The sequence below is a fragment of the Rhineura floridana genome, chromosome 19, assembly GCF_030035675.1.
Source record: "Rhineura floridana isolate rRhiFlo1 chromosome 19, rRhiFlo1.hap2, whole genome shotgun sequence".
NCBI lineage: Eukaryota > Metazoa > Chordata > Lepidosauria > Squamata > Rhineuridae > Rhineura > Rhineura floridana.
In genome coordinates this window covers 10,305,807-10,318,996 of record NC_084498.1, presented here as the reverse complement: position 1 = coordinate 10,318,996, position 13,190 = coordinate 10,305,807, and the positions used below count along the sequence as shown (strand labels likewise).

The following is a 13,190-nucleotide window of genomic DNA, read 5'->3' as shown; positions in this document are numbered from 1 at the left end:
CCCTATACCACCACCACCACCATCAATCAGGAACTAAGAGTAGGAATCCTTCTGAATGCTCTACTTCCTCAACATTTTTTTTAAAAAAACCTATTACACCAAAATCTTAACACTTACATAAAGAAATTTATAGAGGGGTTTTCCAGACACTTGTCTGTTGAGCATCTGGTCCCCTTTCCTGTACGAATAGAAAGTGTAGCAAAGAATAACGGTCAAAGCTGCTTTATTATACTAGGTTATTATACTTTGTCCATCTAGCCTAGTATTATCTACTTTGACTAGCAGCAGCTCCAGAGGGTCTTATCCAGAGAAAGGCTTTCCCGTTTTCTGCTACCTGATCCTTTTTATTTTTTAAAATTGAAGATAGCAAGAGTTGAACCTGGGGGATTCTCTGCGCAATGCATGTGCTCTTACTGCTCAGCTATGTCCCATGAACGAGAAATTATCAATTCACACTCATCAGCTTTGTAGCTCTTTGGATTCAACAGTAGGGAAGGGAGGACGCAAGGGATACAGTCCAGGGAGGAAATCCCAAAGTGTTGCTTGTGCATCAATGTGCACGTGCACCTATGAGCCCTGCTAGGCCAGCATCCTGTTTTCCACAGTTGCCAACCAGATGCCTATGGGAAGCCCACAAGCAGGTCATGAGCACAACAGCACAATGAGCACAACCAGCAGCTGGTATTCAGAGGCATGCTGCCTGAAACACTGGAGATGCTAGTAGCAACAAAAAGCCTTATCCCCCTCTGTGAACTTGCCTAATCCCCTTTTTAAACCTGGCCTAAGTTTCATCACAGCTTTTGGTAGTGAATTCCATAGTTGAATTTTTTTTTTTTTTTCAATAATTTTTATTCAGATTTTCATAAAACATACAAGACAAAATCATAAAACATTCAAAGACAAAAAACAAAATCAAAAATAGTTAAACAAAAAGAAAAAAAAAACAAAAATAAAAAATAAAGAGTAAAATATTGACTTCCCATTTGTCAAAGATCAAATCAGTTATAAGTCTATAATATATAACAATCCTGTCTCTTAAGTCATATTATAAAATCACTTTCCTCCAGTAGTTATCTTACTTAATCATCAAATCTCATAAACATTACTTTATTCTTTCCACAAAAAGTCAAAGAGAGGTTTCAATTCTTTAAGAAATATATCTATCAATTTTTTTTTCCAGATAAGCATATCGATTAATCCATCTCATTACTAATTATGATAATCTTATTGTCATAACCATAGTCAAAATAAACATTTCAATTAATCCATCACATCAGAATCTGTTAGGTTCAATAATTTCAGTAGCCATTGTTCTATTATCTCTATTAGTTCCATTTTCCATCTTCCATCTTCAGTAATCTTGTTAAGTCCAGTAATTTCAATATCCAATCTTCCATTATCAGTATTCCATAATAATCTTGCTGTCAAAGCCATAGTCATATAGTAAGAGTCTGATGGGGATTACCTCTATCCCAAATATTTTCTTGCCATCCATTCTGAATAGGTTGCTGAAATACTGCTGTAAAATCATATCTCTGTTCTTTTTTTCAAAATACACTGGGTCATCTCTTAAAAGTTTTTCCATTGTCACATGGCTGCAGATAATTCCATAGATTTTCTCTATATTGGGCTCCATCACATCATTCCAGTCCAGAAGATTATCCATGCCATTGATAACTTTATCTCTAGAATCTTCATTCATTTCTTCAGAGATAACATTGAGTTCCAAACAATAGATTTTATTTCTAAAGTCCATAGACTCCAAATCTTGTTCCTGTTCCACGTTGGTTCCAATCTCCGGGATCTCCTCTCTCACAGGGACCCCTATTCCAGTCTCCAGGGTCGCCTCTCTCACAGGGACCCCTGTTCCAATCTCCGGGGTCTCCTCTCTCACAGGGACCCCTTCCAGGGTCACCTCTCTCACAGGGACCCTTATATCTTTAATCTCCTGCTTCATTTTACTCAATTCAATTTTCATTATCTCAATCTCATCCATTATTTTCTGAAACATAGTTATTTCCAGATTTTCAGCCACTTTCTTAATTGCCATTTTAAAAGAAAAATATAGGAAAACCACTTCTTATTTCAGCAACAATTGGGTTAATACTCCAAACTTGGTGACATCACAGTATAAACAGAGCAGACAGCCTTATCTCTCCAATAGTTAAGTAAACAAAATGCAGTTCCCAGGATCGAAACAATTAATGGCAATCGTCAAGAAACAGATTCGTCAAAATAAAATAGACCAAAAAGAGAGTAGTCTCAAAACAGTATAATATTTTTCAAAATAAAAATCTGGAATAGAAATCCCTCTTCTGTGTATATCTTTAGAATGCAAATCCAGGACAGCTTTTTGCAACAAAAACAGAGATAAGCTATTAATTAGTGCGTAGCAGAGAGAAGTTATGGCTCCCCAGTGAGATGTCAAAAACTGATCAATCTGGCAAATCTCTTTTAAACAGCAACAATTTAAGTCAAGTAAAAGAAAAATATAGAAAGAAGGGTGCTTGCCTGTTAGTGCGTTCTCTCTTAGAAGATAAGGTGAACGTTCGCTTTATCAGATAGAGCTTGCTGTTAAAAATCCGTCCCACCTTCGTCGGCTGGACCTCGTCCCATAAATTAATGAGATCTGGTCGTCCCAACAAAAATAGGCTTTGAGGTTAATCTCTTCGTTTCTCCCTACCCGGGAGAAGTTTAATCAGTCAAAAAAAAAAGAAAAAACTGACTGATATATCTGAATAAGCTTCTTTTGAGGCAGGAGCCCGTCTCAAAAGCAGGCACAGGCTAAGTCACCCTTCCCGGAAGTCCCCATAGTTGAATTTTTGTGTGTCCTGAATCTTCTACCGTTACGTTTCACTGGATGATCCTGGGTTCCAGTATTATGAGAGAGGGAGAGAGACTTCTTCCTGTCCATGTTATACCAGGAATAACTTTATGCACCGGCACATCATAAGGGCCCTCTTATCAGGGGGCCAATGTGTCTTGTCTGAGACGCCACAAATGCCAATGGTGGTGACTTTTTTAAATCAAGGGAGTTAAAACAACATTTTATTTTTGAGAAGCAGATAATAGTGCTTCTTGCACCATTTCCTCCTCCCGTGATACATGTAGCCTTGTTTTAAGATGCATTATCTTCTTGCAGGGGGCATCCTGGTGTTCCTCACTGGCCAGGCAGAAGTACACTCACTGTGTAGGAGACTGAGGAAATCATTTCCTTTTCACAGATATGTGCCCCAAGGTAACGTTTATGATCTCAAAGGCTGTGTTGTAAATCTGTTTTAAAATCCCCCCAAAATGATGTAGTACAAACTCTTGCAATACTTTCATGAAGCAGCTTTGTTAAAAGTGTTCTCCAGACTTTTGCAAGTGGCCTGCCGCAGGTCCTGGGGGGACAGGATTAACAAGAGAAGCTTCTTCTCTGGTAGTGTTGTCTCGTCAGTGCCTTGGTTTTAGTAAATGGAATAAAGGAGAAGGGAAAGTGGTTAAACAGGACATCTATCTGTTAATATATTATAACAGATTATAATTTCAAAAGAAAAAAAGCAAAAGAGAAAGAAAATAAAATGTGTGTGTGTGAAAAAGGAAACAGAAGAGAGAACAGAAAAAAAGAGAGAAATATCAGCAAAAATTAATTTAACGAAATACATGCACATAGTTACTGTAAACTTAAACTTTATCTGGAAGTTTAAGTTTATAGTAACTGTGTCCATGTATTTCCATGTATTGTTATGTTAATGCAGACAAACAGAGTGAAACAAATAAAGGAAAAGAAGAAAAGAAAGAAAAAGCCTTTTTTATATTTCATCATAATCCCTTTGTCGTTATTTAGCCTGCAATCCAATACCTGCCTACTCAGAAGTGAGTTCCATTGGGTTCAGTGGGACTTACTCCCAGGTAGATGTGTATTGGATTGCAGCCTCAGTTATTTTTAGACCAGGGAGACCAGAGAAGGGGGGAAATCCTACAGTAAAGAGAGGATCATATGAATGGAAAAGAATTATGTGGAATTATATTGTCGCTGACCTAAATATTCCAAAAATTAATAAAATGTGTCCATGTCTCTGTAAACCTGTTGTGTTGTTGATTAGTTAACTTTCTTTTTTCTTTTTTTTTTTAATATGTCAATTTTGTTAACAGGGCAATTTTCCATGTTTTCTGTAACCCCTCTTTTAGTGTCAGAGTTCTGCACATGCAACATCTTTAACAGTGCAAAATCCACCACCCCTCTTCATCTGTTAGTGTTTGCAAATGATACTGATGTACACGCTATGCTGTTTTCTTCCTTCCTTCCTAGATGGTGAAGACAAAGACTCAGTTGAAGAAATCCGAAGGTTTAAGAAATCCAAACAGAAAAAGAATGTGGTAAGTGCAACAGCTAAAAAGTCACTACTTCACCCTGCCATACTATTCTAACCTCCTCCAAACAGTGTGGGCCATTTGGACAGGTGGGCATGGCCACCCACCTGTCAATCACCCAACATCACCATGATTTCAAACTGCAATGGCAACAAAAGCAAGGTTTGCAAGCACTGCCAATCACCTGATTGGTGCCTGCAATCCCGGCTTTCTGCAGGGATCAGCTACGCTCAGGAGCTCTTGGGAGCTCCCAAGTGGAACCAATCCTAGTGGAGCTTCTATCTGGCACCAAGTTTAAAAGGTACCAAATACAAGCCTCATGCCAAGAAACAATTCAAGGTTCCTGTTTGTCACTTTGCAGCCCTCTCGCCCCACACCTGACATCATATATGACAGCACGGATGGGGCAGGTGAGCATGATTTGGGCTAAACTGGCTTGTAAGCCAAATTAGGACTGGACGTTCCTCACCACTGCCCAGCCCCATAATAGGGTCCTCCAAGTTAGCAACCTTTTGATTCAGACCCAAGAAAATGTGTGATATAGAGAAGGTTGCAAAGCCTAATGTGTTGATCCAGACTAAGCATAACTAACTTAGTCTGTGTCCAACCTGATAAATATGGCCTTCTTTTAACTTCCCTCTTTGTTTCCTGGTACTTACTACTTTTGCATTCTCAGCAGTGCAAATCCTGAGGACTATGAACTTTTTGTGTTTTAATGCAAACTAGAATTTCAAGGCAACATGAAAGTCCCTTCTTAAGCGCTTTATCCCCTTCCATGGTTTCCTTTTATTAAACAGCCCCAGACAGCATTGTAAATAGCTTTGCAACTAAATCCTATGAAGGTTGCTGTCCCATGTCTACATTTGTTTCCTAAAAGAAGAAAAGGACCAGCTTGTATAAAACTGCCCTGTCTGGTCTACTTCCTTAGGATAGGTGACCAAGCACATGGCTGTCTTTCAACAGCACTTCAGAAATGGCTGCTTTTTCTGCCCAAATGTACTCTAAATTTCTAATTTAGAAAGTCACCCTCTCTTCGCATGTCCCCCCTCCCTTTTTTTAGGCACTACCCAAAATTGATCTGGACAACTATTCTGTTATGCCAGTGGATGAAGGAGATGAAGACAGAGATGCTGGAGCAGACGAGGACGAAGATGCTGATGTTGCAGGCTCAGATCTTGACCTAGATTGGGGAGACGATTGTTTGGAAGAAGGTTTGCCTCTTGGAAATAGGTTTTGCAGGGCCCTTGGGCAAGCAGCCCTCCGTGAGCCCACCTCCTCACTGCTTTCATCACCGGCTGCTCCTCCTCTTTGTCCTCTTCATGCCTGGGCCAGAGCAAGCGGGTTGCAGTGGTGAAGCAGAGGAAAAGGCCTGGGGCCTTCTTTCCAGTGAGCCCCTGCTGAGGTCTGGCCCCTCAGCAGATGCCCAACTATACTGACCCCTGACACTGGCCCTGTGTTACCCCAGTTGGGACCAAACTGGATCATTAACCTATCTGGCTCTGTATTATGCCACTTTAAGTAATCACTGCTTCCCCCAAAGAATCCTGGGAACTATAGTTTGTTAAGGGTGCTGAAAGTAGTTAGGAGGCCCATCACAGAGCTCCAGTTCCCAGAGTGGCTTAAGAATCAATCCTCTTTCCTCCAGATGTTATGGGACTTCAGCTGCAGCTGGCATGACCGATGATTGGGGATGATGGGAGTTTCAGTCCAGCAGCATCTGGATGGGTCCCCCCTCTGTCATAGATGCTAATGACAAAATCAAATGAATGATCAGTGGCTCTACAGACTGTTACTTACTACTATTGTGTTTTCTTTTTAATCTGGGTGCAGGTGAAAAGCCAGATTCTTCCCTCCCACTTTATGTTCTTCCACTTTACTCCTTGCTGGCACAAGAAAAACAAGCCAAGGTAAAGGTTTACGTCCCTGGCAATATAGGATTCCTCATAAAATTTGACCATTAGTACCTTTTTCTAGTGGGGGAAAGTACTATCCTTTATATCAGGGGCGCTATACTCTATATCCAGCCCATGGGCCAAACAGGTTCCCCCTTTTGGCCTGCAAGGCTGTTTTCCTGAAACCACACCCATCTGCTCCACACATGACATCATCCATGATGTGGGCCAGGTATCATAGAATAGTAGAGTTGGAAGGGGCCTATAAGGCCATCAAGTCCAACCCCCTGTTCAATGCAGGAATCCAAATCAGAGCATTCCCGACAGGTACAGATGCTGATGCTTGGCTTGGGCACACCAGCCAGTTCCTGCTGGGAGTTGGCTGGCATGACTGAACCCTGCAGAAAACAGGATGCGCAGAGAGTTCAATCCTGCTCAGTCTGGGAATGCCAGCGAGTTTCCTCTAGGAACTGGCTGGTGCATTGAAACCCTACAGAAAGCAGGATGGAACTCCCCATGGACCCACTGGGAGTTTAATCCTGCTTAGGTAGTATTTTCCCACCCCCATCCTGGCAGGCCAACTTTGACATACCTGTCAGTATGATACCATATGATTGACAGGTGGGTGGCCCTGCCCACCTACCAAAGTTGGCCCACCAGGCTGGGGGAGATAAAGATTTGGTCCACAGGACCCAAGAGATTCCCCACCCCTGCTTTGTATACTGATAGTGAACTCATTTTCCAAGCATGGATTCTTTATGTAGCCAAACCTCTCCATATTCATATGTGATTTTTCTTCATTGACCAAAAGCTGTGTGGGGTTTTTTTACCCCAGGTTTTCATGCCCCCTCCTCCTGGGACAAGGCTTTGTGTCGTGGCAACCAACGTGGCCGAAACATCTCTGACCATTCCTGGCATCAAGTATGTCATCGACTGTGGGAAGGTCAAGAAACGTTTCTACGACAAAGTCACCGGAGTCTCATCTTTCAAAGTTACTTGGACATCTCAGGCCTCCGCCAACCAGCGGGCCGGCCGAGCAGGCCGCACGGAGCCTGGCCACTGTTACAGGTCAGCACTCTTCTCTTCCCTGATAGGTGGACAAAGATTCATAGCAACGTAGGAAACTGCCTTTTACATTGTTCCATCTAGCTCAGTATTGATGTCTACACAGACTGGCAGTGGCTCTTCAGCGTTTGAGGTAGGGTTCCTCCTCAGCCCTATTGAGATGCCAGGGATGGAACTTGGGACTTTTTGCATGCAAAGCAGCTACTCTACCGCTTAGCCATGGCCTTTCCCAAAGTAAAACGACCCCAGGAAAGTCACTTCGCCCTTGCAGCCTCCAGGATGTGACGCAGGAGGCTTCCTGCTCCAGCTGGTCTTGCCAGTCAGGAGCAAAGTGCTGTCTACTCCCACTGGTATATTTTTAAGCCTTTCTTGGAAACTGCTGATTGCAAGCCCTCTGTATCTGTCTGTATCTCTGCCTCTCTCTTGTTCTAGGCTTTACTCTTCAGCTGTCTTCAGTGACTTTGAGCAGTTCACTTCTCCTGAGATTACCAGGCGACCCGTTGAAGATTTAATCCTGCAGATGAAAGCTTTAAACATTGAAAAGGTAGGAGTTGATGCACCCTTCTCCAACCTGATGCCCTCCAGACTACAACTCCAATCATCCCTGAACCATGCTGGTTGGAGCTGATGAGAGCTGTAGTTAAAAAACGGAGGGCACCAGGTTGCAGGGGGCGGGGACTGATTTGGAGCATTCTTAGGTTCAAACTAGATGAGACACCAAACATCCAATTGCTTTTTAAAAAGAGTAAATTGCAGGGGTGTGGGGGATTTTAACTCTTTGCTCCCCCTAGCAAATTTCCCAGTGCAAATTGCAGATAAGGGCCCCCAATCCAGATCAGATCTGCAGTCAGAGCAAAGGGTTAAATTAGCCGTCACCATTAGCGCTTTCAGGCTCCCCATAGGCATCTAGTTGGCCACTGTGAAAACAGGATGGTGGATTAGATGGGCCACTGGTCTGATCCACTAGGCGCTTCTTATGTTCTTAGTAGTCTCCAAAGTTCAGGGGTGGAATTCCATCTCAAGAAAGAGGTAGCCCCTCACAGATGATAGGAAGCAACCCACGCTTTAAGTCAGATTGTGACTCTTCATAAACCATCGTTCTGAAGGCTACAAGAAACTGCCTCCGAAAGACATAGCCTATTTAATGATTTCATGTGTATATAATTTTTTTGTTAAAATACATTTTTTTAAAGGTGAATTTTCTAAATATTTCTGTTCTTTTCTGTTAATTAGCATAAGTAACAGGTTTAAATACTGAGACTCTAACAAAATTTTGGCCTATTAAAATAAATGGCTAGGCCTTCTGCTCTCTAACTCCCTGTGAATGTCACCCTGCTGAAGTTGGAAGGTGGGTTTGTATACAAATAGGTTTGGACAAAAGGGAATAAAGTAAGAGAATATCAGGAAGTGTATTACATTTCTGTGCAGAATACTGATTAATCTACCATCTGGAGTGGATACAGTCCATTTCCAACAAAATGGACACTCCTTAGAATCAGAATCGTAGATTTGGAAGGGGCCTATAAAGCAATCAAGTCCAACCCCTGGCTCAATGCAGGAATCCAACTTAAAGCATCCCCGACAGGTGGCTTTCCAGTTGCCACTTGAAGGCCTCCAGTGCTGGAGAACCCACTGTGGCTGCGGTCCACTATGTACTAACCTGGGAGTAAGTTCCATTGAACTTAATAGGACATACTTCAGAGTATATATGCGTAGGATTCCACTGTAAATTAGCATAGCAAGGAAAAGTGTTAGTCCAAGCTTTATTGTATTGTAAAACTCCTATCAGATTTATGTCACTTTCACTGTTTTATAGTATTGAGAATTTTCTTGTAGACACTGCTTCCTCTACACACCTACTCAACATTCATCCGCCCTCCTAATACGATTGCCTCGGTAGAGAGCCTTATCTATTTTTTTGAGATGCACTCTGTCAAGAACGTTTGAATGTCTTGAATGTAACATGGCTCTTGTGCATAGAATTGTGGGATTTCATCTTGTCCAGAAATGAGGCCTCTGTGTGTAAGCAAAGATTTTGCAGTTTCTTTCCTCAGCTGCAGTTAATTAGCCAGCCTGTGTGAAGACACCTGCTTATCTCTTGAGAGCCTAGTAGTCAAGGTCAACCTAGCCTGGGAATGGAGGGGAAGACGTGCCCGTGAGGCGTGAGGACATGGAGAAGTATTACCTCATGAGAAAGCCCCCTGATTGGCTAATTAGATCTGGACGTTACTAAGGATTTTTCCATAAGTATGGGAGTAGAATCTTTGTTCTCCTGGGTTCCATCTTGCCATAGGTGGGTGCCTGTGCGGGTTCCACTGCTATCTTCTACCCAAGTTGCGCATCTCTGAGGAGATGTGGGATTTACAACAAGCTACCTCTTGTGAGTATAGAGTAGGTTAGCTAGTTTTGTTATTTTCTTTTGTGATAGAACTCTTCGTCTGTTTGTATTTTACCTGGCCCCTTTTTTGGGGTATGGATTTTAAGGAACCATCTTGCTGCTACTAATTGTGCATTTATATTTTATTCAATAAAGCTACTTCTTATTTACCAGTGTGTGTTCATTGCAGGGGGGAAATTGGCTCTGAATCTGGTACCTTGGCCACTGACCACAGACTACTGTGTATTTGGGTTTGCCTGAGGCTCCAGGACAAGGAGTGCCCTTCTGGCTCTTGTCTTTTGGAATCCCTGGCAGGTTTATTTCTGGGCTCTGGGTTTCCCCTGACTCAGAGTGGCTAACCAGTTTAAAGGGGAGTGGCAGTCTACCTACCTTGCAGGGTTGGTGCACTCGGCCCTGACAAGGGAAGATGTTTTGCCAAGATCAATTGCCCTGGGTGGGGAGTTGGGTCCTGGGACTGCACGGTGTGCCAGGCGGGTGGCCTGCGTGCATGACACACTCATCCAATAGCAGATCCCACAAGCTTAAAATCTGCCCACCCCTGTCTTATTCCATTGTTAGGCATATCATCTATTCATGTTGGCTGTGGCTGTCCCTTTTGTGTTTGTAGGTGATCAATTTTCCTTTTCCTACACCTCCACCAACAGATGCGCTTGTAGCTGCTGAGGAGCTGCTGATAGCCCTTGGAGCCTTGCAGGAACCCCCCAAATCTGGAAAGTAAGAGTGTACAGGCCTTCATACTGATCTTTTTTGTTTAACATTGGTCTAAATAAGTGGGTGGACTAGACTGTGCTTTCTCTCCTTTTTTATCCCTGGGAAAAGCTGCCTATTGTTAGGTGGAGTGAGACAACTGTCTCCCGCAGCTGTTTTAGGCTGCCATGAAAGGGCAGGAAATTATTTTATTGATTTATTTATTTTGAAAATTTATAAACCACATCACAGCCTGGGGACATTAATGCTGTGTACAACAAGACAAAATACAAAAAGTACATGTTCTAAAAATAAGAAAGCTACTTCTGCAGATATACCTCTGATATTTCAGGAATGACTAGGTCACATCTCAGGGAAAGCCTTCTTAAAAACGTCTTCAGCAGGTGCCTAAACATCATGAATTGGGCACCTGCCTAATTTCAGCTAGGGAGGGCTGGAGCTGCAAAAACACCTGTTGTTTGGTACAAATGAGGTACATTTCTGGGACATGTGATACTCTCAGCAGTGCCCCATCTGAGCAGTTACCAAACAGTGATATAGTGGGAATCCCTTAGGTAGCCTAGTCTCAAGCTGCTTAGGGCTTTAAATGCCAAAAGCATTTAAACTGCACCCAGTTGCATATTGGTAGCCAGTGCAGTTCCCTTGACAGAGATGTTAACTGGTGTTGATTGGATACTCCAAACAATAACCTAGCTTCTCCATTCTGCATCAGCTGCAGCTTCTGAATTAAGTCCACATAGAGCACATTGCAGTAATCCAGTCTTGAGGTTATTCGTTATTTAGTTTTAGTGTTGCTGCTGCTGCTGCGTTTTTATAGCCAGGAAGTGGGAGAAATGCTTTTGGGATTTTCTGCCTCTGTGCCAAAATATCTTAGCTGGCTTTGGATACTAAGCACAGGCACCATCAATTGTGGGCGAGAGGAGGGGAAGCAATTGATGTTTCATCTCAAGCCGCAAAAATGACTTGCACCAATCCTGTTTCTTTGCTCACATCAAGGGGGCTGTCAACACATTTCTAGTAACACTGTTGATAGATATTAATAATTTGTCGACATTCAATTATCTGCTTTTTAATTGCTTAAATAAATATGCATATTATCACAACTCTCAGTATAGGTACCCTTTTTTAAAGGAGGTGTGAGAGAAATTAGAATTTAACAGATGGAAGCTACCACTTTTAGAAGAAAAGGCCAACTTTTAAGTATTTTCCTTAATTCCAATTACAGTAATAACATCGGAACTAAAATACCTTTTAAAATAAAACTTTAAACACTTGTTCATGTCACTCTTGGATTCATGGACTAAAATTGTGGGCCACACCCCATACACCAACACAGATGAACGCATGCATGCACACAAGGCTGGGGAATCTGCGGCCCTCCAGATATTGTTGGACTCCCATCAGCTCCAGCCAGTCAGGGATGCTGGGAGTTGTAGCTCAACCACAGCAAGAAGGCACCAAGTTGGAGAAGGCTGGTCTAGGAAATGACTACCATTTGCTTCTTCCAGGCTGAAGAAATTGCAGGAAGCGAAGCTGAGCTGTCCCATCAGCCCTCTGGGGGCCACAATGGCATCCTTTCCTGTGGCACCCCGTTATGCAAAGATGCTCGCCTTGAGCAAACAGCACAACTGCCTGCCCTATGTCATCACCTTAGTTTCAGCCCTGACAGTTCGGGAGCTCTTTGAAGAGTTTAACAGGTGAGGCTTCTTTCCCCCAAGAAAGCCATGGGGTCCCTGCTTATCTATGTTAAAATATTTCCATCCCATCTTTTGGGCCCAAAGGTCCCTCTGGTGGTTTTACTAATTGAAAAACCCCTATTATAATAAAATATCACAAAAATTGCCATAGACTATCCTGACTCGGACTTGAAGGGGTGCTTTTCTTTAATAGGTTTAATAGAAAATTTCCGTTCAGAATGCTTCATAGATCAGTTTACAGAACAATGCAACTCTAGTTGGCATAACTAGGCATGGCTACACAGTGCTAAGATGTTGTCGCAGCAATTAAGCACATCTTGTAACCCTTAAGTAAGTGTGGGTGGGTTCATCTACTTGCGTGAAGAAGGTGTCACTGAATGGGAGCACTCCTCCTTAAAGGAGCTAGAGGAAGCCTTTGAGCCTGCCGGCGCAGTTGCCTCTATGCCCAAGGTGAGGGCAACAGAGACACGTGTGTGAGGTCTTTCTCCTCGGAAGGAGGAGTTTGTGACATTGGCATGGACGGGATGGGGGTGCAAGGGAGGTGAAAGGGTAATCTCTTGATCGGGCATGTCTCATCAATTGTAACTGGAGCTACAGGGGTGGAGCTGTCAGTGTCAACGGAGCTGGAGCTGGAGTCCGGCTCCTCTTCATCGTTGCTCCACGGACATTCCCCATGGCTCATGACATAGACTGCCGGACAAGAACCAGTATAGGTACAGTGAAATTAATCACATGATGCTAAATTTCCTCAGGAGGGATCAGAATTGTTGTTTTCTAAACTTTTTATTTATTTTCCATATTCTGTGTCACTAATACCCACTGCAGGTAAGTAATGCAGTGAGCACACAGAGGTAAATGATGCAGCAATGATAGGAGGGATCAGAGTTTTAACCTGAGACGTAAATTGCGAAAGTTCACTGTGCCATGCCACAAAATCCAGCATAATCTTATTGACAGGGCCTTGTTGGTGGCATTTCCCCATTTCTGGAATGCCCCCCTTGTGAGGTATGTCTGTTTCTCTCACTATTAACATTCAGGAGGAATTTAAGAACGTTCCTGTTCACCCTGGCATTA

The 13,190-nt window shown here is 42.8% G+C and overlaps 1 protein-coding gene across 2 annotated transcripts in view; it reads left to right on the top strand.

Annotated features, from left to right (window-relative positions):
* DHX37 (DEAH-box helicase 37) overlaps positions 1–13,190 on the top strand; it is a 56,481-nt gene that overhangs the window by 21,907 nt on the left and 21,384 nt on the right. Inside the window, exons 11-18 of one of the 2 annotated variants that reach the window (XM_061602854.1) lie at positions 3,143–3,238; positions 4,295–4,362; positions 5,417–5,567; positions 6,187–6,263; positions 7,084–7,316; positions 7,746–7,857; positions 10,319–10,425; positions 11,928–12,116. In XM_061602854.1, coding sequence (XP_061458838.1) covers positions 3,143–3,238; positions 4,295–4,362; positions 5,417–5,567; positions 6,187–6,263; positions 7,084–7,316; positions 7,746–7,857; positions 10,319–10,425; positions 11,928–12,116 — 1,033 coding nt within the window. The remainder of the gene's footprint in view (positions 1–3,142; positions 3,239–4,294; positions 4,363–5,416; positions 5,568–6,186; positions 6,264–7,083; positions 7,317–7,745; positions 7,858–10,318; positions 10,426–11,927; positions 12,117–13,190) is intronic. The other variant, XM_061602855.1, reaches the window with a different exon arrangement.